Below are 23,806 nucleotides of genomic sequence, written 5' to 3'. Positions count from 1 at the left end.
CTTTCTCCCCTCTACCAGTGTCTGTTAGTGTTGCCATCTCTTCCCTGCTCGTGTTCCCTCAAGATGGACCTGACCATATTTAGCACAGTCTTTGATACCGCACAATGTGTCTTTGTTATCACTTTCTAGCCTAGCTTTGGAACCGGACCTCCGCTGCTCTCTGATCCCTCTCTGCAGGTCAGGTGATCGATCTCTGCCTGTGCAGCTTTAACACTCAGCTTTAAAACCATCCACTCCAGCAATTCACCTAAAATTACCCTTCTTCCTCCCCTGGGCTGAGCTTACGCGCACAATGGGGCTGGGAGTGTTTTGGGCGGGAGTTAAAGGGTGCGTGGTTTTATTAAAAAAAGAATACTTTGTGATGTGCGGTAACATCTACAGCAACAAAAACAGTTTTTCTTTATTGCAATGCATGCAAGGATCATATCTGGAGTCACGTCTACCCCAAGGTAAGATGGGTGTTATCAGGGTGGAGGCGGAAGGGGATGTGCTCTCTCCTTGCTGTAACACTTTTGTTCTCTCATCTGGCTCCCTTAACACGCCATTCCTATTTTCACTGCCGTCGTGCCACACATCCCATAGGATATTGATCGCCCCTCCCCTTCTGCCCAGCCTTCTCCCTTTCAGTGTTCCACCCTTTGCTTTGACCATATCTTGTTCACATTAGTGTTCTGTCCTGTCTTTTAAGCTTTTCCACTGTCCTTCCAGTTTAATGCCCTTCAGACCCTGCTCCGCTCCTCAAAACTGTTCCGTGACACTGCTTGAGCCCATTCCGACAGATGCATTTTTTTGGACTGTAGATTGAGCTAAATCTTTTGATCTAACCCAAGCCAGAACAATGTTGCAGCCTTTGTGTTTCAGGATAATTGCAACATACTCAATACGTTAAATGTCCAAGTGTTGGGGCACTTGGATGTGCATAGCCATTTCCTCTGAGCCAATTAAACAGACCCAGCACAGTCCCTTTTGTGTTTATCCCACCCCTAAGTGTTGTTAATTTGCTCCCCAGAGTGTCCACCTTAATCCTAAAGGTCGTACATTTTCACTTAAGTGTCCAGCCTAGCCCTCATTGTTGGATTGCCTATCACCATTAGCTTTATAATCACAAGCATAGTGTCATATTAGTCTTCCCTTACTGTTCCCCCCATGATCCTACTTCACTGGTTAAGTCTCCTTCAGGGTTTCACCACAGGCCTCAGTGCAGTCCCTCATGGTGATTTAAGTGTCATTTTCAAGCCCAAACTGCTGTCCTACACACCTACCATTCATTTCCCACCTCTATCTTTAGTCTTTTTTAAACCTAGTCTGATTTTGCAAATGTGGCACTCGGAAACTGTTGTAGATCCAAAGGCATTAGGTCATGACCTTTGTCACAAGAACTATAACTAAATGTTCTGTATCTGAGGCTGAATGTGAAACGTCAATTGGTCTTCCCTTGTAGACTAGAGGATTGTGAGATAGTCTCCTGGTTCCAAGCTGCTTTTATCTAGGAATTGTCTTCATTTGTAGTAGAGCTAAGCTTTGTGGGGAACCATTCTTGAATTTGTTTAGTCTCTTTAGTGTCTAAAGCATACATATTGAGTCGTTCCATGTAACCAGGGCCCTGACAAAAATCCAGTAAAATATGTTCCCTCGATTTCTATAAATGTAACCTTTGTGATACAAGCGGATGCCACCAGAAGAGGTCACATTTTCTTTTGCACAAACCTTTTTTTGGGTTTTTGAAGAAAAAGCGGCACATAACACAACAAAATCCGCAATAAATATATCACAGAAATGAGCTGGATAACATGACAGGCATTTATGATACTCCTGCCATTATCGACCTCCACCATAAGAACAAAAAGAGCAAAGAAAACAGATAGGAAAGAAAAGAAAGGGCTGCAACCACAAAACTTTGCCATTCAACATAATCTCAGAAAATAGACATAACACAAAAACAAAACAAACATGCACCACTCTTCCACTCCCCCCCCCGCTTCCAAGAGGTCAAATTGTGCCCTAATGTCGCTTTTTGTTCATGTGCTTTCACAAGCATTTTGCAGCACTGATGATCTGTCAGATTATTTGACAATATCTCATGCTCCATGTGTCTGAAAATGATACTTCCCACCTTTTCCAAAGGTGATGGAATAAGGGGAGGGGGAGGCTGGTTTGTCCTCCTCACTTCAGTCTGCTTCGGTGTGTTAGGCAAGACAGATAGATTTTCTTAATTTTCCCTTGCATATGTTAGTAACATGGCTTCCCAATTTGTCATGGTGCCCAACCATGATGATGTCATGTACTAGGTTGAGTAAGAAACTGATGCAACACTCAGGCCCTGCTAGTCTCCCAGTGCCACCTAGATAACAGTACTTGGGTTCACTATAAAGAATGTCGTCCCATGGTACACCCTGTGCAAACCATAGTGTTTACGTTTTTCATGGGAGAACACTTTGTTTGAGGACCATAAAGGATTGGGCACTCTCTCTATACTCTGCAGAAGTCTGCATTTGTAGTCCCTCCTGTTGTTATAATATGGCCAGCTCAGTCACACCATTCAAGGCAGGAATGTCATCCTGCTGCGTCTCAGTTGCCTCTCCATTAACATCCGGTTCCCTCGATTGTTGGGCATCTCCACTGCAGGCTTTGGTTGCCTCATCTCTTTGATGTTTCTTTGGAAGTCTCTAGGTCTCTTTACGGCTTGTACCAAAGGAAATAACTTTAACGGGGTGCTGTATTCAGTTGAGCTTTGCCAAGCAGAAACTCAATAAGCAGGGAAGGACACAAAGCTACTCCCTTGGCCAGTGACCACGACAGGCACATTCCACAGTGACCAGGTCATTGATCTGACTCAAGCTTGGTTGTAACAATTCAACCTGAGACCGATGTTGCCAGAAGTATTGATCTGGTAAAAGCAGCTTTTCCTCTACTGTAGTCACACGTATTCCTTTATGCTGTCATACTGGCTTAATTAGGAGAGGCCTTCTGGATGTATCTTTAACATTATTGCAGATACCCTAGTCATAACCTCTAAGTCAACTTCCAAACTACCCAGAAAGCTAGAGTAATATTTCCTTCTGTTGGGACTGAGACACTCTCTACTCAGAAACCTACACAACTCCATGAGTGGGTCTTCGTTGGACAATTTTGGTACCTTATTTGGTGTTTGAGAAAGAGGCAATTCCGTCGCAGCCCTACAGCAGAAGTCATAAAAAGGCATCACCCCTTCCTAGGAGCCCCTTCTTCAACAATGAGCTGCCCATGGATCACCCTTCATTTGCTACATTTTAGGGTTCATTGGTTTGTTATTCTTACCAGCACTTTGACTGGTGTGGTAAAGTCTACCTTTCTTATGTTCTTGATATTGTAGTACTGACCTACCTGCCTTCTCAAGCTCTGTGGGATTAATGTGCACTACTGCTGGGGATTTCATTTTAAAAGTTATTCAGGAAGCAGGCTGATTCAACTAAATTGCTGATTCCTTCGTACATTTCAACCTGTTCAGTAATACTATCCACAGATGCCCTTAGATACTTTGCTGGAGTCAGAATAAACATGCTGATAAGGACTTTATTAATGTGTTTAACTAATGTGTAGTGTTTAGGCCTAGGAGTAAAATTCCATCAATGTCCTTGATAGGTATCCACCATATTAGAATCGTATTCTAATGCATGTTTTCAATCTGGCACATTGAACAGCTAAGTTCTGAGGCACTTATGTAAGCATCTGTGTCCCCACCAATGACAACATTAGCCACAACCACTTTTGGAATGTAGGGTTGGGGTTTTATCATGCACTAAATGCCATTCATTATGCAATGGCTGATGTCAGGAGAGCAGGGTGCCTTCAAGGCATCCTTTTCGAGCATCTTCCTTCACTTCACATAAGCCCTATCACCTAAAGACTCTGGAGTTCAAGGTCCATCTACTATTGAGTGTCAGCCTACTTCTGTGCTTCCGAGTGAATCTCATTTTACCCACTTGGTATTTCTCTCACTTTTGATCACTGGGAGAGTTACTTTTAAAAAAAGGACCTGCTGGTGACAGGGAAGGAGTGAAAGCACTTGTCATCCTCCCCCACTAACAACTCTATTTCTTCAGCATTGGATCTTTCATATATTCACATGCTTGCATCATTCCTTGTAGTCAGGCTGGAAATCCATGGTAACTTTAAATAGCAGCAAACAGTGTTACAATGCACTTAGGCCTGAACAAGTGTTTCCTTAGAAGCATACCCACTTCATTTGAACTTCAGCAAATGAGGTGAAAGTTCGGCGCTCTCCTACTCCCCTTGTTTCCCCATAGCTCAGATTTCTATTGCACATCATGTGTGAGGAAGTTCCTGAAAAGAGCTCTGCTCTAACCTATATTTTACCTTAGATTGGTTACTCTTTCAGCCTTGACTTCGTGTTCCTTGGACATCAGCACGCCCTATCTTCAGCTTTCCTCACACTGTGAGTTGTTTTTAGTGGATGTTTATGCTTTTCACCTCAGTATTTGCTCAGGTGGTTGGCAAATGTAACCAACTGCCACTCTAGACGAGAAATTGTCTCTCTTCAAGTCTTGCTTGGATTGCATACAAAGGAACATTTAAAATGATCATCTTCATGATAAAGGCATTTTCTCCTTTATTCCAATCATATTGCTGCAACACCTGTAAGAAAGACACTTAAGAATAGGGAAAGGAGGTTGGCTCTTTATTTGCTGTCAAAGAACAGAATTCCCCCTTCTAATGGGGATGCCCCCTCCTCTGGGGAAGATTCTATGAAAAGCGCTCAACCAAGCATTTCCTTGAAGGCATGCAAAAAAAGAAAGCATATGGAGGTTCTTCAGCTGAAATATTTTTTTAAAAACTCCAACAGCCACCTCCTCTAACCATCAGCAAAATCACTCCTCAGAAAAGGCGCTAACAAAGGGTGAAGAACACCCTGCACAAAACTTTGTCTGACAATCCAGTGCTTCTGACATCCAGTTAGACAAGCCGCCTAAGTCCTTGAAAACCTAAGAACTGCTGTTGACAAGAAAGACACCATCATCCACGACCATTCCATCGCTGGCACCGTACCAGTTAATTCTATTGCCCCTTCCCCTTTGTGGACAATCTAGAAATTACTCTTGACTGCACTCTCAAAGACAAGACCCTCATTGATGTTGACATTGTCAACGACAGCACCATCGATGACATCTTGGATGGTTAGACTGTTGACAGAGACCTTTTTGAGAGCCACAATGTATCTACCATGATGGCAGTGCCCACCCTGATGACAAACACAATCTCAGCGACAACCCTGTCAACGATGACTCCGTGAATGACAGGAACTCTTTTCAAATCTTCATCATTCTTGCTGCTGATTATTTCTACCCACCAAGCAATACACTTAATTGACTGAGATCTGGAAAACTATGCAGCAACCAGGAACACATGTCAGACACAGTATACTGTTGTACACAGGTGGATGTACGCTATGTTCCTGAATTAGAGGAGGAACTCTATGAGCATGAAGAATACCAGCAAGTACGACTATCAGCCTCAGACCTTTGCAGGCCGCCCTCCTGAGATACCTATCTCCCCACACATGGTTGCTCCCATGACGCAAAATCCAGTTCTGTGCCCTATCTCACTGACACCTAACACATGGGGGAATAGAACATGTCTGGTTCAAACAATATGTCACATATGGAAAAGAAGACAAAACGTGTTGGGGAAGGGCATGCTGAGGATGATGGACAAAATGAGTGGGAGGACTTCATTCCTCCTAAGAGTGGAAGTAGGATAATCTGATAGAGAGAACAGTAACAATGTCTGATCTTCCCATGACTTCCATGGAGCAACAATTTTTTGTATATGACTTCAAGGAACACATTTGGAAAACTGCAAGATCCAGTTGAAACCTGAATTTTATTTTTGGAGGGTCTCAAACTAATACATACACCAGCCACAGTTCAGGCAGTCATATCCCTCTTGGAAAAGAAATACATTACACTAGAATCCACACCAGCAGGTTTGACTTGTTGTCCAAAGCAGCAGCGTAGTGTAGCTCAGAAAGCCCTGCCACTCTGGTTTCTGCACTTCTAGACAGGGATAGCAGACACATTTACAGTTTGAGGTGTAGAGTCAGTTCAATGGCTGCAACATTTATTAAATCTGCTAATGCCAGAATCATCTTGGGATGATATAATTACCAGATGTGGCGTGACATTTCATCTCTAATTAACCTTATCCCAGGTGACAAATGTGAAGAGGCAAGGACAGTGCAAATGCATCGGCCCTTCAGTTAGGCAGCAATGGCTATTTCTAGTGGAGGTTTCCGTCCACTAGCAAGAGCAGCCATCAACGCAGACAGGGATGGCCTTGATCAATCTCCTTCCATCCAAAAGTCCAGGCAAAGCTTAGGACATGGTTTTTGATGGCCAAACTTTGTTTGGAAATCATGTAGATGTAGTCGTGCACAACATCAATACGGGCATGGACACAGCACTCTTCCTAAGAGGTTTGCAGTTCAGACGCGCCACTTCCATTCCTTATCATGGTTCATGGAGACTTCAGGCCTACAGAAGAGGCTTCTTCCATAATGGAGGCAAAGGAAGACCTTTCTGTCCACTAAGGCAATCAGGCTTCAATCAGGGCTCCTCCGCAGGAAGAAGTCAGCAACAAGGCTACCGCAGAATATCAGCAAAGAAGTGGAGAGCATTCTATCCAAGCTCCCAAGACAACCAGAAGAGAGCTTGACTTTCACCCTCTGTCCACTCCACATCCCCTACTGCTTCCAACTGGGGCATTTGCTCCCGCTTGGAAAAGAATAACTACAGATCATAGTTTATACAAAAACACTCACCCTTCCACCCAGAAAGGTACATCTAATGCAGTTGAGGGTGATACAGCAAGGTATTCTCCTTGTTCTAAAATGAGTTATAGACTAGTTCTCAAAGAAGCAAAGAAATCAAGGATTCTACTCCAGATTCTTTATGGTCAAGAAAAAATAAGACCGGTGGAGGGCAATATTGGAACTGCAAATATTGAACAAATTCCTGTAAAATCAACCATTCCTAATGGTAAGCCTCCGGGAAATTCTTTTGATGCTTCAGGAAGAGGAGTACCTCACCACCTTGGATCTTCATAAAGTATAATTTCATGTCCTAATGCATCTAAATCAAAGGCAGAACCTGTGATTTTCAGGTGTGGATAGTACGATCAATTTAGGGCATGTCTGTTTGGACTGAAGTCTATGCCTCAAATCATAGACCTCCTACCTGTTAGTGCTAGAAAAACCATCGTGCAGCCATTGGTGATTGCAGTTAGATTATTGCTATGTCCTTTACCTGGGGGGGCAACTAAAGGGAGACTACAGAAGCTGCAGACGGACCAAAATGTGGCTGCCCGCCATCCCATCGTATATAGTGACCGCCCGCCATAAGGGCGGGGGTCCCGTGCCTGCAATTAGGATGGCCCGCAACAGTGGTGGGTGCATCCAGCATTCCTGACATTGTGGCGTGCGGTGCACTCAGCACCGCCCGTCACAATGCCAGGAAGGCATGCTGTGCATTTTCATACACAACATGGCAGGCACCGCGCGGTGCCTGCCATGTTGTGCATGGAACTGCTGGGGGGTACCATAGGTACCCCCCATGCGCACCCTCCACCCCCTGGATTCCCTGGGGGCCCACAAAGAGCCCCCAAAGCAGACTCTGCATGCCTTTCCGGGCGGGAATGCCGCCACGGAAAGGCATTGGAAAATGCCCATTCTAATATGGCTGGCGGTGTCTGATAGACACCGCCACCATATAGAACCCTTTTCCACCCGGTCCGCTTGCGACCGGGCGGAAAAGGGGCAGACGGTCTTTCCGTCTGCCGCTGACCCTCCCTCCATAATAATATTGCGGGGGGTCATTCCGGCACGGATGGCAGGCGGATTGCCCCCGCCTGTCCGGCGGTGGCTACCTCCGGCCTGGCGGTGCGATCCGCCCGCCATCCTAATGGCGCCCCTAGTGTTGAATTTACCTAGACATGCACCCGCAGGTCCAGCCCTAGCCACCTTGCACTGGTTACCACTCAGAGAGAGAATCCTGTTCAAAGCTTTGGGCTTCTGCCATAGAATAGGGGTTGGCCTAACGGCTAAGGCGCTCGACCTCGGACCTGGGGATCTGGGTTTGAGTCTCGGTAACGACGCCAAAAACCCCCTGTGATTCTGGGCAAATCACTTAATCTCCCCGTGCCTAAAATGAAAGTGTGTCCTCATGTAACGTAACTGGTGCTATGTAAAGCACTCTGATAACTGATTCGGTTCGGTTCTAGTTCGCGCTATATAAAACTCTGCAAAAAAAAAAAATGTGCAATGGCAGGGGCCCACGAAACTTGGCATCACTGGTAAAAAAAAAAAAGGCCACCATTCAAGCCGTAGTCTCAAATCTTCAGGGACAAACATTGCTGTGGTTTCCTGGTGAGAAAAGCCAGGATGAGCGGCTGCTCTATTGGTTTGTGGCAGCGAAGCTCTGGAGCTCGGTGCCTATTTAGCTAAGGGTGGAACCATTGGAAATAGTATTCCGTAAGAGTTAAAAAACTTGGCTCTATCAATCGGCTCTGGGCCAGGGTCATGTTGGGTAGTCATAATGCCTACCGTTCTTGTGTCTGTTAAAGGTAGGACTGTTAGGTGGTAGGCTTTTTGGGCTCTCAGTCTCCAGCGCGGGGACACGCCTTTGGGCATAACCATGCGCTTTAGAAATTCGGTTTATCATTATTATATTATTATTATTATTATAAAGCCCCTAGTACCAATAGCTGCCTTCCCCCAGAGACAAGGTTATGAAGTATATCTGTGCTTGGAAGACTGGCTTGTCAAGGCTCTTTTGAAAGGGAGAGTCTCATGCCTCCACACCCAACTTCATCACTCGATTTCAAGAACTAGGATCAATCTTGAACAGCAAGTGCTGTCCATTAGGGGCCTCTTGTCAGAGGCTGAGAGGGAATGCCACACGAACATCCTGGAATTATGAGCCATCACACTAGGCCTCCAGTAGTTTCTTCTTAGGTTAGCAAAACAAGCTGTGTTGATCCATACAGACAACACAATCTTGATGTACTACATCTCAAAGCAAGAAGGAACAGAGTGCTGTTCTCTATCGGAAGAGGCACAGATGCTAGGATACTGAGCCACCACCAGTGAGGTTGATCTTTCAGTGCAAACGTCTTCTAGGATGCCAAAATGATCTGGCAGATGACTCATTCACGCGTTGCCAGATGGCCACAAGTGGGAACTCCATCAGGACCAAGCAGTATATATCTTTAGAAAGGGTGCCAAGTCAACCATAGACCTGTTTGGCAAACTGGAGAACAAGAAATACTGGTACTACGTCAGCAGATTTCCCCTACCATAGTCCAAGGGCAATTCCCTTTTAATGACATGTCTTAAATTATTTACTTATGCTTTTCCTCCATTTTCTCTCCCATAGTTCTGAGTATGGGAAAAGAAGATCGCTGTTTCCTGATTCTGATTGCCGCAACATGGCATTGTCAGTGTTTGGTACAGCGGCCTCTTGACGTTGTTGGCGTACCAGCTGATCAAGTTGTAGAATTACCCCAGGTTCTTCTTTAGACACAATGGAAATATTTGCCATCCCGACCTCAAGTCACTGAGCCTTACTGCATGGTTTCTGATCACTTAGCGTACGGCCATCTGAATATTCCTTCAGACTGCAGAGACATCTTAACATTGGAAAGGGTGCTGCATATGGTGCAAAGATAAGGGTGTTAAACCAAACTCCAGGCGGCTCTATTAGGTGCAACAGTATTTGCTTGAGCTAGCCAAGAGAGGTCTTAAGTATTCACTGATCAGTGTTCACTTGGTCGGAATTTTCATATTTTTAAGAATGGAAGACTTTTCCTGAGCTTTATTCTCAGAATTCTAAAACAATACATGAAAGGACTCTTGTGGGCCTTTCCTCCACTGAGGCACCAGTCCAATGGGAGCTAAATACTGTTTTACCAACTCATGCTCCCTACTTTGCTTTAACAAAGACAAGGTGATTTAAGGGACCTAAACAAGGTTCATGCCAATAGTACCTACTGACTTTCACTTGTATGAACCTGTGATCTTGCAGTCTTTCTTCTCAAACAGGCCACTTCTGCAGAGAGACCATTGCATTCCCTGGATGTCTGCCTGTGCATCCGACTATATGGATACAACTAAGGACTTATATACTTCAGTCAATTATTTGTCACACTCAGCCATCCAGGAAGAGGCCGCCTGTTTCCAAAGCATGGCATTACACTTTGGCTGTCAGCCTGCATCATCTGTCTCAACAAGACAAAGTGTCTCCTCCAGGGGAGTGGGGCAGACCCCACCAGAAGCATGCAACAATACCTGCACTTTATGCTGAAGTGTCTTTACAGGACATTGGCCATTTGGTAAAGCAAGCTTAGCTTTATCAAGCATTATTGAGTGGACATGAATGCAACAGTCGACTCAAAAGTGAGACAAGCAGTTTACCTTCTTTTGTAAGGTGAACCTGTTTCTCACTCTATTCAAATGTTATGTACTATTTTCTTTTCTAATTCAAACATGTGAATATATGAAAGATCCAGTGCTGGTGGAGATGAAATTAGTTACTTAACTGTTACCCCAGTTCTCCAGCGTTGGTGTATTTCATATATTCATACCCGATCCTCCTTTACACCCAGTGATCTTCACACTTATGGTACGAAATCGGAGCTATGGTGGCCTCTAGGGGGAGAAGGAAAGTTCAGCATCTTCACCTCATTGGCTGAAGTTCAGGATTTTTTTCACGGAATTTTATATAGCGCGAACTTGACCCGAAGGTATCCGGTATCTGAGCACTTTACATGAGCTCCAGTTGTTACACACGGACTCATTCATTTTTGTTAGGCACAGGGAATTACGTGATTTTCCCAGAATCACAGGATGTGAGCGTTATTGTGGAGACTCGAACTCTGTTCCCCAGATTTGAGAACGAACGCCTTAGCCTTTAGACCACATCCTGCCACTTTCAATGAGGACAGTGACCATTTTAACAGTGTTCATCACCCCTACAAGAGATTCCGAGCCTGACAACGAGGAAAAATTCAAGCATGTGAATGAATATATGAAAGATTCCATCACTGGAAAACTGGAGTTTCTGGGAAATGCAACTAATCTCTTCTAGGGTCTTCTGCGTATATTCTAACATTACAGCCGAGTACCTCCATCTGCTTAGCTACTTTCGGTATCGTGGATTAAAGCTGGAGTCACAACACTGCCAATAGCGGGGTTACCTGATGTTGCTAAAAATGTCCAATCAAAAGCATGGGGAGAAAGTTCATTATGTAGAATCTTTGCGAGGAGAACACATCCATCAGAAGGACTGTTACCAAAGAATGGGCAATTTATTCATCTGATAGAACTTACCCATGAATTATATTTCAAGGAACGCTTTACTTTCGATGTGATATTGCTTTAAGGATTGATGGCCTTCTACCATGTCCTGGATGGAAGATCCTTTTTGTTTGGGAATGCTCACTATGACCCTGCATCGCCGTTTCTAAAATTCAAATGTGCTCAATTTAGTACAACAAAAAATAGAGTCTTTCTCAATTTCTTTCACCCAGAATGGCACTATTATTAAATCGATATTAATGTCTTCAGGCAGTTCGGGGCAGTCTGTGATTCCGTGATTACACTATTGCCCTTTGCCAATAATGCCGTGAACGCTGTACACTGTGCTCTGTGCAATTGTATTCTTTCAGTCCAAGGCTCTGCCCTGGTACCCCTGAGGTCACCCACGCCTGCAGGTTTCTTTGAGAGTCAATCATTCCCTCAAGGCCCCTTTAACTAAGCACCACTTCTCTTGACCACAACGTCTCCTGCCCTGTCATCACATGTCGATGTAGTACCCTGATAAAGCAGCTCAAACGCTACAATGTGGCTCTAGAGCTCTACGGATAGCGGCATTTTACTTTTAATTTGAACGCCATTACTATAACAGTGCTACCAATGCCTGTGTTTAGTATGAAAGGGCCTTCTGTCATTCCATATTTAACAAACATGTGGACAAAAATACAAGGTAGGTGCTTAGCAGCACTCGATGGCACTGAAGATGGCAGCCTTATTGAAAGGAAGAGTTTTCCATATAGCTTTGCTGAAACTGTTTTAGATCAAGGTTCCTATGAATTAACACGTGGTTTGAGGTACGAAAATGAGATCGAGTTGGTTCTACATAAAAAGTGGGAGTGCAACAGCAAGATTGTTATCGGTGACAACTGTGCTGTTAATAGGCCTTCATGTGACTTTGAATTTTGTGATGAGTAAGAGTGGGAAGCTTCCGGAAGTATTGTTTTGTATAGTTTACCCAAAGTAAGTAAAATAATTGCACATGACATGCATTATGTGATTACTTTTAAGATATATTTAAAAGAAGAAATAGAAAATACAAATAATTTATCCTAAGCATTTTGCGTGTTCAAGTTACCTTTTTATTACATGTAGTGTTTGTTTTCTAGACTGCACTGTGAGATTTTGAACCTCGTGTGGGCAAGTAATCCTCATTAGCTGGAGGGTGGATAGAGTTAAGGGCGAATGTAAATGAATTGCTTTGCTGCAAAATTTGAGTATGGAGGGAGAATTGTGTGTTGAGTGAGGGAGGGGAGAACCCGGATAACTGAGAGTTGGGGCCTTCTGCTTGCTTGGCTTTCAGCAATGGCTTTTGCTATAACCCACCATGTATGGCAGAATTGCAGCAGCATGGCACACATACTACTGCAATGGGCAAGGAACCGAAGAAGGGTCTTACTTCCATCAGCAGAGCAATGTGAGTGACTCACCTGACCATCTATCTCATCTGCTCTTAACAGGGTGTGTTCTGATGGTTGGTACTAACATCACCTTTAATTATCTCTGCATTCTTAAGTATGACTTAAAATCCCTATTCTCATTAGAGGTGGTTCTAAGGATGTTGTGGAATTACACGGAGGCCCGCATCTCTTAGCATTAGATGGCAGAGCATAATCGTATTTTCCAAAGTATTCAATGAAATTCGAGACTTCATGGTCTCCTATCAGCAGTGAGAGAAGGTACCACTACATGGTTCACCTAAGGCTTTCAGACTTATTAAAACTCGTATGAGGGATAAGATTACTCTAGCAATTGTGTACAACTGAGTATTAGTTCAATTACACTATAGATTTATTATTAATGAAAAGATTTGACCATTTGGTGGCTTACCTCATGGGGTATGACAAAAACCTTGACGGTCTTGGACTAGATTAAAATGGATAGGTATTTGGCTCCCTGAAAATGACCAATGTTTCTCATTATTAGTTGTGAATGAAGTCTTAGCTGAAATAGTTTTAATGGATGTGGAGATAGAGGCCCTTTCGTGGCAAGTGGCACTTCGATACAGAGTTGTGGGTCAGGCGGGGGAAGTCTTCAACCTTCACTGATAGTGCTGTAACAGAGCTGTAGGTGCATAGTGGTCTGTGTTTCCCACCACTTTGGGTTTGACATCTTTCAAAAGCACTTAACCCACTCAAGCGCTTAACTGATCTATAGATTGTAAGGGGAAACACCCGTTACAACGCAGCTGGGACCATTCATGTCTTTACCATGCATGTCTTTACCGCACAAAATTGTACAACGACTATGCCTTTACCACGCATTCCTTTACAACAAAAATGTAAGTATTACACAGGTAACTGAATTATTTTATGTGTATGGGTTAGGGCAAGAGCGTTTTTAGGGCTTAAGGTGGGTATGGGTTTTTGGTTGTCAAGGGTAATTGTAGGATTTAGGGTGGGTATGGGTTTTTGGTTGGCAAGGGTATTTTTAGGACTTAGGGCAGGTATGGGTTTTTGGGTGGCAAAGGTTTTCTTAGAGTTTATGGTGGGTGGGTGTTTTTGGATAGCAATGGTGTTTTTAGGCTGGGTAAGGGTTTTTTGGGTGGCAAGGGTATTTTTAAGATTTAGGGCGGGTATGGGTTTTTGATGACAAGGGTGCGTTTAGGGTTTAAGTTGGGTATGGTTCGTTGGGTGGCAAGGGTATTTTTAGGGTGGGGATGGATTTGTGGGTGGCAAGGGTAATTTTAGGGTTTATAGTGGGTGTGGGTTTTGGGTGGAAAGGGGATTTTTCGGGTTTAGTGTGGGTATGGGTTTAGGAGTTGTGGGTTAATATATATATAGAGAGGTAGTGAGCAAGGCTGACTCATCCACCGAAACGCGTCTAGGCTTCATCCATGGAATAAACTTTTCTTTGATTCACCGTATCCCACGGAGTCAGTGCCTGTTTTGTATGGTTGAAGCCAGGACTATATATATATATATATATATATATATATATATATATATATATATATATATATATATATATATATATATATATTCCAAGCTCTCTTCCCTGCCAGAGTGACGGGTCACTCGCGAGTGGGTGCAGTCTGCGGCGGCGGGGCCCCACAATCACATCACGCTCAATTTCCTCCAAAATTGTTTAGAAAATCAGCACTCGTAGACAAGATGGTAATGCCTTTCCTGGGTTTATTTTACAGTGTCAACATATATATGTATATATATGTGTGTGTGTGTATGTATGTATGTATGTATGTATGTATATATGTATATATATATATATATGTATATATAGTAATACAGGATTTATACTTACCTCTATAATACTTATAATTTCGTTGTAAAGGCATGCATGGTAAAAACGTTCATGGTAAAGACACATGCCTTCTAAAGACTGCATTGTAAAGGCATGCATGGTAATGGCATGTGTGGTTCCGATTGTAACCTATATGAACAAGAAATATTCCTCTGTTAGCAATTATGTACATTATGGTACTTCTAGAGCAGGGTAAAAGTTTCAAGATCAGTTCGGGTGTAGAGTCCTTGATTCGGACTGAAGGACTTCATCACTGTGATGGAGAGGCAAACACATATGCTTTGTTGCCGTCCTTTCCATCCTCCAATCTGCTCTACAGGAAATGTTCACGGGGCTCTACAGCTGGTGAACTGAAGAACTAGTGTTCTTGTCATAGAAAGCTCTTGTTGCCTCTCCCTTCCCATTCAATTTAGAAGATGTTGGCTGAGGATTTGCAGCTCAAGTGGTGGTATGCTACCTGAAGTTTTGGTTGTTGACTGAGCCCTGTGCTTGTGTGTGTGCCTCTCTGTTTCACAGGATTCCAGTCAGATTGGGCTGCTGAAGGAGCTCCTGGACCTGCAGAAGGACATGGTGGTGATGCTGCTGTCTCTGCTAGAAGGTAAGCACTTGGCAACTGTGGAAGGGGGCACCCAGTGTGAACCCACTGGAGCTACCCTTCTGAGTTCCAGTGAAAGCAACAGCAGAGGAGGGAATGTATACTTACTCAATCTTCTCAGCTTCTGTATGCATGTTTACCGAGTTCTCTTAGCTTCTTGCCTGTTCTTGTACCAAATATCTTCCTTAAGTTAATGCATACCTAAACCCTGCTAAGGAAGCGCTGAACTTACTACAGTGTGTTTGCATTTTTATAATATTTTAGCTCCCGAAAAGCTACTAGGTATTGTTTCTTTACACCAGCAACCTTTGATGCAAAAACATCACTTTGCATTCCTTCTTTATATTCTCTTTTTACTCATACCATGCCATCTTCCTTAGTAGCTTGTTTACACACTGAAAAGTAAAAGGATAGTTACCTGTAATCTTAGTTCTGCTTAGGAGGGCTTGCTATTGCAATAATAAGCACTGTATAGTCCCGACTAAGTACTTTTTTTAAAATATACATATTATGACTACTTTTCTTCAGAGAAAAACATTTGTAAATCGAACTTGTATTTTAGCAGCCTATAAAGTACACATTTCTTTTATTTTCTTTAAACAAAGGAGCCATGCACACTTTAAAATAGAAACTAGGTTAAGAAAGATGCCAAGACAAACCCTTTCGCAAAACCTTTTCAAAGGACAAGAAAGAAGCATTTGCAGTGCAATAGATCTCGCATTTACGCAAGTTTGAGCTATTGGCATTGCAAATGACAATGCCTTTTATTTATTTTTTGGTTTTTAAAACATAAATAAACGGCATTGTCATTTACAATGACAATAGCTTGAACGTGCGTAAATCCAAGTCCTATTACACTGCAAATGATATAACGTTGTGGCCCCCCGCACCTTGATCGGCCCTAACGAAAGCAGGCCTGCACTAATAATAAAGTAAATAAATAAGCTCTTCCACTCAGTTAAAGCGGATGCGCTATAATTAAAATAAATACATTACGAAAGCAGCGAACGTTATTGAGTAAATAAATAATTAAGCGCGGCCGCTAAAGTTAAAGCGAACGCGCTATAATTTAAATATATACTTTAGTAAAACCAGAGGGCCTGCTAAGATGTCGTCGGTGGAATAGGGAAGATCATTAAAGAAAAAAATGCTTACCGACTTATGAAGGAGACCGTAGAACGCCACAAGTAAAAGATCCAGTCCTCATGGGAGGTAGCAAATGGTGGCAAGGCGGTAACAAGGAGGGACTAATAAGCCTCTTAATCAATCGGAAGCCAGCATTTACCAAGGGCAATGACACCAGCCAATGAAAAATATGGGAGGAGAGTGGGCGATGCTTCCACAGCATACTCTACTACCGCATGCCTCGCAGAGCGAGCAGCGCATGGGCGCTACCGCTAGGCTTGACATAAAAAGAAGGACAATTTAGCCAGATAGGCTGAAGTCCACATAGGGTGAAAATGTATCACTTGTCCATTGAGTAAGCACATTCAAACAGTATCCCATAATTTTCTGCCAGTTGCAATTCTGTATTTTTTATGTACGGAGACTTAAAATCCTGATAGAGCACTAGTATATTCTTTTTTCTTCCAACTGGGATGAGGGAGGGTTGCTTGTGATTTGAATGGACATTTCATTGTAGGAGAATGTGGACTACGGGTGAGGTGCCTAAGAGACACCTGACCTTCTTGAGCAGCAGCCCTAGAATCTGTCAATAGGGCTTTGTGAATGTATGGGCTAGTTTCCAGGTAGCTCCTTTGGAAATCCCTGCTATGGAGGTATTCCTTAAGCAAGCAATAGGTGTCACTTTACCTTTAGTAGAATGAGTTCTAGATTTGTATGTTAGAGTGGTATTTGCTTTTTCACAACAACAAAGTAAGTACAAGGAACTTTCCATCTAGAAATGTACTGTTTTGAGGTGGAAAAATCTATTCAAACAGGTCCAATGGATGTTTGGTCTTTCAAATATATTTTCATCCTTGAGTAGATAGAATCCATGCACTTTCCTAACAGCTCTGCTGTGCAAAGATATCTTAGCTGTTGAGGAATGATTTTGGGAAAAAAGCTAGAAGTGAGGTGGGCTGATTAATCTGACAGTCTGACTCTACCCAGTAAAGAAAACCTATATGCCTCTTCATGGCCACTTTGTTTTTGTTGGATGCAGTGTAGTACTCGTGGGAGCAAAGGCTTGGGATATTGCTAACTGCTAAGGTACCAAGAAAGCAGCGCTCTGGGAGGTACACTGTAAAGAAGCCTTGTGGACAATGTCAAGAGGGAGGCCCATGAGCTTTGGAAGAACTGCTTAGTTTCCCAAGGATCAAAAGGGAAGGTCTCATGACTGGAGTGAACCTTTTTTAATGCATTCTAGAAAGTACTTAATGACCAGGACGGAGAAGAAAGAGGTTTGTTAAGGCCATTTCCTGTAAGCAGCAATGACTGCAAGATGTACCTTTGGGGAAGGGAACTGCAACCCCGATTTGGCCAAGTAGAATAATTACAGGAGTACAGCTGCTTGCGACATCTGATGGGATCAGTGTTCTTCTGTATGTATACCAGATGCAGAATCTCTTAGCTTTGACGACAGATGCATAGGATAGAGGCTTGGCTTCTTGTGAAATGTTCATACAATCACAGGGCACATTCAGATATTCACATTGAATGAGTGCACGACTCAAGCATCCAAGTTCAATGATAGAATGTCAGGGGGTACAATCTCGCCTGTGAGCTTGGAGGAAGATTTGGTCTGCACAGCAGCCTTATCTGTTTCTACTCCTCTAGATGTAATATGTCAGTAAACTACCATATCTGAAAGAGACATGTCAGTATAAGATTCCTTACCTTAGAATATCCCCAGGCGTCAGACTGGATCCTGAAACTTTTGCGTAGCAGTACCCTTGCACGTCGGTAGGCGTCGTCTGCGGCTCCGCGTCCGTCGTGGGCGCCGTGATGACGTCGTCGGAGTACTTAGACGCCGCCTCCGCGTGCTGACGTCAGTTCTTCTTTTTTCCGCGCCAGCAAGCGCAGATCTGGAAAAGGCAGTAACCCTAGTCAATTTTTGACTAACTTCTTGATCGCTTTTGATCATTTTTCGAAGTCTTTCGACTCCGATTGGTGCCGTAGGGATGCCCGGCTTTAAGCACTGCGAGGATTGCGACCGCCTGATGTCGGTGACGGATCCTCACCACCTGTGTTTAACGTGTCTAGGCGTCGATCACGACGACAAGGCCTGCTCCAACTGCCGGGCCCTCTCTTCGAAAGCCAGGCGGGAGCGGTCCCGCAGGCGACTCGAACTCCGGCAGTCGGTCCCGCGCCGCGAGAGGTCTCGGTCCCACGGGAGGTCGAGGGACAGGTCGCGGGCTCGGAGCCACCACAGCTCCGAGAGTAGGCCGCACTCCTCCGGGTCAAAGTCGTCGTCAGGTAAGAGGCACAAGAAGTCCAAGAGGCGTCATCGCTCTGCAGACTCCCCCCCCACGCTCGCGCGATGCGGCCGGGGGTTCGGGTGACACCGCCCACGCGGCTCCGTCAGAGTCGCGGGCGCCGCGTTCAGCGCCACACCCTCCGGTCCCTGGGCTCAACGCGACGCCTGAGGAGATCGAGCGCTTCCTCATGGCCATGAGGAAACTCTCTCCTCCGACGGGCTCCGCAGCGCCTTCGGGCCCAGCGGACCCGTCTGGGACCCTTAGCGGGTCGGGGGTTTCTGCCCCGACGCCGTCGGGTGCTTCAGCCCCCCGCGCCGCCGACACCTTCGGGCCCGGCGCCGCAGGTTCCCGCTCTCCCGACGGCGCCGGCGCCTTCGGGCCCGGCGCCACGGGGTCCAGTTGTCCCGGCGCCGCCGGCGCCTTCGGGCCCAGCGCCACGGGACGCTGCTAGACCTTTTTCGGGTTCTGGATCGTCGCCGGTGGACCTTACGACCTCCCCGGCGTCGGACCATCAGGTGTCGCCTCCGGCGCCATCCTTGGGCGGCGCCGTCCCCGATGCCCCCTTCATTCCTGTTCCGACGTCGGGACGGCCCCGATGGGCACCGCTCCAGACGTCGTTAAGGGAGTTTCACTTCTATGAACAGGCCCCATTAGTTCAGAACCCTGAGTTTCAGGAGATGGGTTATGAAGAGGATTGGGAGGGGTCTGAGGACCCTCTGACCAGAGAGTGTCAGTCTCATGAGGACTGGGCAGGAGACCTTGGGGAGGCCAGTGGCCTGGACACCTCCAGACACTGGTTTTGTCTCCCCTCCTACCATGGCTTCGGAGGAGGGGGCAACCTACAGTGTGGTGTTGATGAGGGCTGCCAAGGCCTTGGGCCTTGAGCTCCCCGTCGCGGCCGTGAGGACTAATCTCACTGAGGTCCTTAAACCGCAGTCAAGCTCGGCCGAGCCTCTGCTGCCCTTTAATGAGGCCTTGATCGACGTTCTTCTGGGCACTTGGTCCAAGCCCGCTACGGGTTCGCCCGTAGATAGGAACGTGCCCAGACGCCACCGCCCCGCCCCGGGTGATCCATGTTTCCTGTCCACCCACCCTACCCCCGAGAGCCTGGTCATCCAGGCCTCTAATTCCCAGACCGCATTCCCGTCGGCACCGCCGGACAGGGAATCCAAGAGGTACGAGCAGTACGGCAAAAAGATCTTCTCGTCCCTTAGTCTGGGACTGCGGTCTTCCAACACCGCATGCCTCTTGGGCCGCTACACCCACTCTCTGTGGGATACGGTGGCGGACGTGCTGCCAGAGTGTCCGTTGGAGGTACGGGCCAAACTCGGCCACGCCCTTGTGGAGGGCCGGGATGCAGCCAAATATTCCATTCGATGTGGGCTGGATACCACCGACTCACTGGGTAAAGCGATGGCAACGACGGTGGCGGTCAGACGCCACGCCTGGTTGAGGTCCGCCAACTTTTCGGCCGATGTCCAGAAAACATTGATGGACATGCCGTTGGATGGCCGTCGCCTCTTTGGCGACAAGGCAGACCATGCGCTCGAGCGCTTTAAGGACTCCAGGGCTACGGCCAAGTCCTTGGGCCTCTCGGCCCCGCGCCAGCAATCGGCTGCCTTTCATTCCTTTTATGGCCACGGAAGGGGTGTACCCACACGTGCTGCCAGCCACGCTCCGCAGGGTAATACCCAACGCGGTGGCGGCCGTGGGAACCGCCATCCCGGCGGTCGGGGACAACGGCGAGGTCAGTCCACACCTTCCCCCGCAGCATCCGCCTCAAAACCCTCCTAGTCCGTCCCTCTCCCTTCCCCAACCGGAGCACGTGGTTGTGACGGATGCGTCCCTCCAGGGCTAGGGGGGCCACATGGGAGAGGCGGAGATCAGAGTCCTCTGGTCTCCGGCGGAGGCCCGGCTCCACATCAACCTGTTGGAGTTACGGGCGATTCGTCTAGCACTGAAAGCATTCCTCCCCTCTGTCCGGGGGAGTGTAGTGCAGGTGTTCACGGACAACACCACCGCCATGTGGTACTGCAACAAACAATGCGGGGTGGGGTCGTGGACCCTTTGCCAGGAGGCTCTGCGCCTCTGGCAATGGCTGGAACGCCAGGGCGTGACCCTGGTGGCTCAACACCTGGCAGGTTCTCTGAACGCCAGGGCAGACAAGCTCAGCCGTCGGTGCATGATGGATCACGAATGGCGTCTGTACTCGGACGTGGCGCAAGGCCTCTTTCGGTGAAGGGGAGAGCCTTGGTTAGATCTATTCGCCACAGAAGAGAACACGCAATGTCATCAGTTATGTGCGTTGGAATTTCCAAGGCGGCACTCGCTCGGCGACGCTTTTCGTCGCGAGTGGAGTTGCGGTCTGTTATACGCCTTTCCGCCTATACCACTTCTGCCCAGAGTGCTGAAGAAGATCAGGCGTGACCGGGCCCAAGTCATCCTTATAGCTCCGGGCTGGGCACGGAGGTTCTGTTATCCCGAGCTACTCAGCATGTCTGTCGATCCCCCGATTCGTCTGCCCCTTCAGGAGGACCGTCTGTCGCAGCAGCAGGGGACGGTCCTCCATCCAAACCTGTCCAGTCTCCACTTATATTTGACTTGCCTCCTGAAGTCTGTAATGTCATTCTGGCAGCCAGGCGTCCCTCCACAAAATCGGTATACGCCTGCAGGTGGATCACATTTGTGGCATGGTGCACAGCAAAGGCTGTGGGTTCCCTTTCTGCCCCTCTTTCAGAGGTTCTCCTCTTTATTCTCTCTCTTGCCCACTCTAAAGGGCTACTTCTCAGCCATTTCTGCCTTCTTACGGGCTCCCTGATCAGCCCTCTTTGTTCAAGTCCCCAGTTGTAAATAGGTATTTGAAGGGCATCACTCATATGTTTCCTCCAGTTCCTTTCGTGATGCCTCAGTGGGACTTGAACCTTGTTCTAACTTTTCTGATGTGCGCTCACTTTGAGCCACTTCATATCTGTCCTCTTCGCCTTCTTACTCTGAAGACCGCTTTCCTGGTTGCCATCACCTCTGCCAGGAGAGTGAGTGAGCTCCAGGCCCTTTCTTCTAAGCTCCTTTCCTTTCTGTCCATCCGGACAAAGTTGTTCTGAGGACTCGTCCTTCTTTCCTGCCCAAGGTAGTCACTGCCTTCCACATCGGGCAGTCCATCACTTTGCCCACCTTCTTTCCGCCTCGCATCCCTCGAAAGAGGAAGAGAGGCTCCACCGCCTGGACCCAAAACGTGCGCTCTCATTCTATCTGGATTGCACACGCCAGTTCCATGTGGATGACCAACTCTTTGTTGGTTACGTTGGCGCTAAAAAGGGACAGGCGGTGCACAAACAAACCATTTCTCGATGGGTCGTCTTGTGCATCAAGGCTTGTTACTCTTTGGCTCGAAAGCAGCCTCTTGTGGGGCTTCGTGCCCATTCCACACGGGCCACGGCGGCTACTACTTCCCTGGGCCGGGGAGTCCCCTTGCAGGACATCTGTCAGGCAGCTACGTGGGCCTTACTGCACACGTTTGCAAGACACTACTGCCTGGACAGCCAAGTCCGGAGAGATGGCTTTTTCGGCCGTTCCATTCTCCAGGACTTTCTGGTGTGATCATTGGTTCGCAGACCCACCACCGCGGTTGGTATTGCTGGGGTATCTATTCTAAGGTAGGAAATCTAATACTAACCTGTTTCTTTCAAACAGTAGTTAGTATTAGATTCCTTACCGCCCCACCCATCCTCCCCGTTCTGCGAACCGATATCTAGGGTTAAGGTCATCCCCTTTTAGGGCCCTAGTTTTTATGGCACCAGTGTTGGTTTTTAACATGGCTCTGCGTTTTCTGGCGCGGAAAAGCTGTGTATAAGAACTGACGTCAGCATGCGAGGGCAGCGTCTAAGGACTCCTGCGATGTCATCCCGGCGCCAACGACGGTGACGACGGACCCGCAGACGACGCCTACCGACGCGCAAGGGTACTGCTATGCAAAAGTTTCCGGATCCAGTCTGACGCCTGGGGGTATTCTAAGGTAAGGAATCTAATACTAACTACTGTTTCTTACAGATATATCGTTACTGAAGGTAAGTAACTTGTGCTTCTTGACCTTTGAATTTCCTCACACATCAGACTGGACCCAGAATATTTTTTGTGAGTAGGAGCTGTGCGCACCGGTAGGTGACATCGATTGGCTTTGCATGCGTTGTCTACACCAGATGTGACTTCATGGTACCCATATAGGTGCCACCTAGGCATGCTGATGTTAGTTCTTTTCGTTCCTTGCTAGCCAGTACTGATCTGGAGAGGAGCTAGCCCACAGTAATTTTTGGACTGGATTTTTTTGATGTTTTGTTGAATGTTTGTGAGGTTTTTCCTCCTGGTGTAATTAGGATGTCATGTCAGAAAACAGTATTAAAGCCCTGATCACCCTGTCATCAATGTCGATGTCGGTGACGGACCCGCACCTTGTTTGTCTGTCGTGTTTAGAGTTCAACCACAACCCAAAGTCCTGCTCCAATTGACGCACCATGAATCCCTAAAGCTAATGGCATCCCAGCGGGTGATTCTGTGCAAATTGAGATCCCAGTCAAGTGGAAAGTCCTGGGAGTGATTGTGGAGCCCAAAGTCATCATCGTCCCACTCACAGTCCTCGGGACACTCGGATAAGTTGAAGCACAGGAAGAAGTTGAAGTGGACTTCGATTTCTCCTCATCCATCAGCCAATAAGAAGAGGGAGCATCGGCATTTGATACCTGCTTTCTCTGAGCCTGTACCTGGGCTGACTCAGTGCCTCCCTGGTTTTCTGGGAGCCGGAGCGACCCCAACCCAACTTAAAGAATTTCACAACACCATGTGCCTCATATTTCGGCACCCCTTACCCCTCCAGTGCGTTCGGGCCCTGCGGGTCGGAGGGGACTCCATCTTGTTCCACGCCCGTGGCTCCGACCCCAGTTCCAGTGGACCCCATGGATCCATCCCCGGATCCGGACCGACGCCGGTCGTACCATCTGAACCTTCCCGGTGGCGGTCACGAAGCTCCAGGCGCTGGCGTTGCCATCTCCATTGCCATTCCTCACTCCGACTCGGAGCTGAAGGGGAACTGAAAGGTATTCAAAGGTAAGGAATCTGTGGCTAGATATAGGGCCATATGTATCAAGCAAATTCGCATTCGCAAATGCGAATTTGCTA

General features: G+C 46.7%; 1 protein-coding gene across 1 annotated transcript in view; it reads left to right on the top strand.

Annotated features, from left to right (window-relative positions):
* The window catches only part of RYR1 (ryanodine receptor 1), a 1,073,089-nt gene that overhangs the window by 961,280 nt on the left and 88,003 nt on the right, over positions 1–23,806 (top strand). Inside the window, exon 87 of the mRNA XM_078661091.1 lies at positions 15,140–15,221. Within this exon, the coding sequence (XP_078517217.1) occupies positions 15,140–15,221 (82 nt within the window). The remainder of the gene's footprint in view (positions 1–15,139; positions 15,222–23,806) is intronic.

Source organism: Lissotriton helveticus, chromosome 9, assembly GCF_964261635.1.
Source record: "Lissotriton helveticus chromosome 9, aLisHel1.1, whole genome shotgun sequence".
NCBI lineage: Eukaryota > Metazoa > Chordata > Amphibia > Caudata > Salamandridae > Lissotriton > Lissotriton helveticus.
Note: the sequence above shows the minus strand (reverse complement) of the source record. Positions and strands in the feature narration are given on the sequence as shown.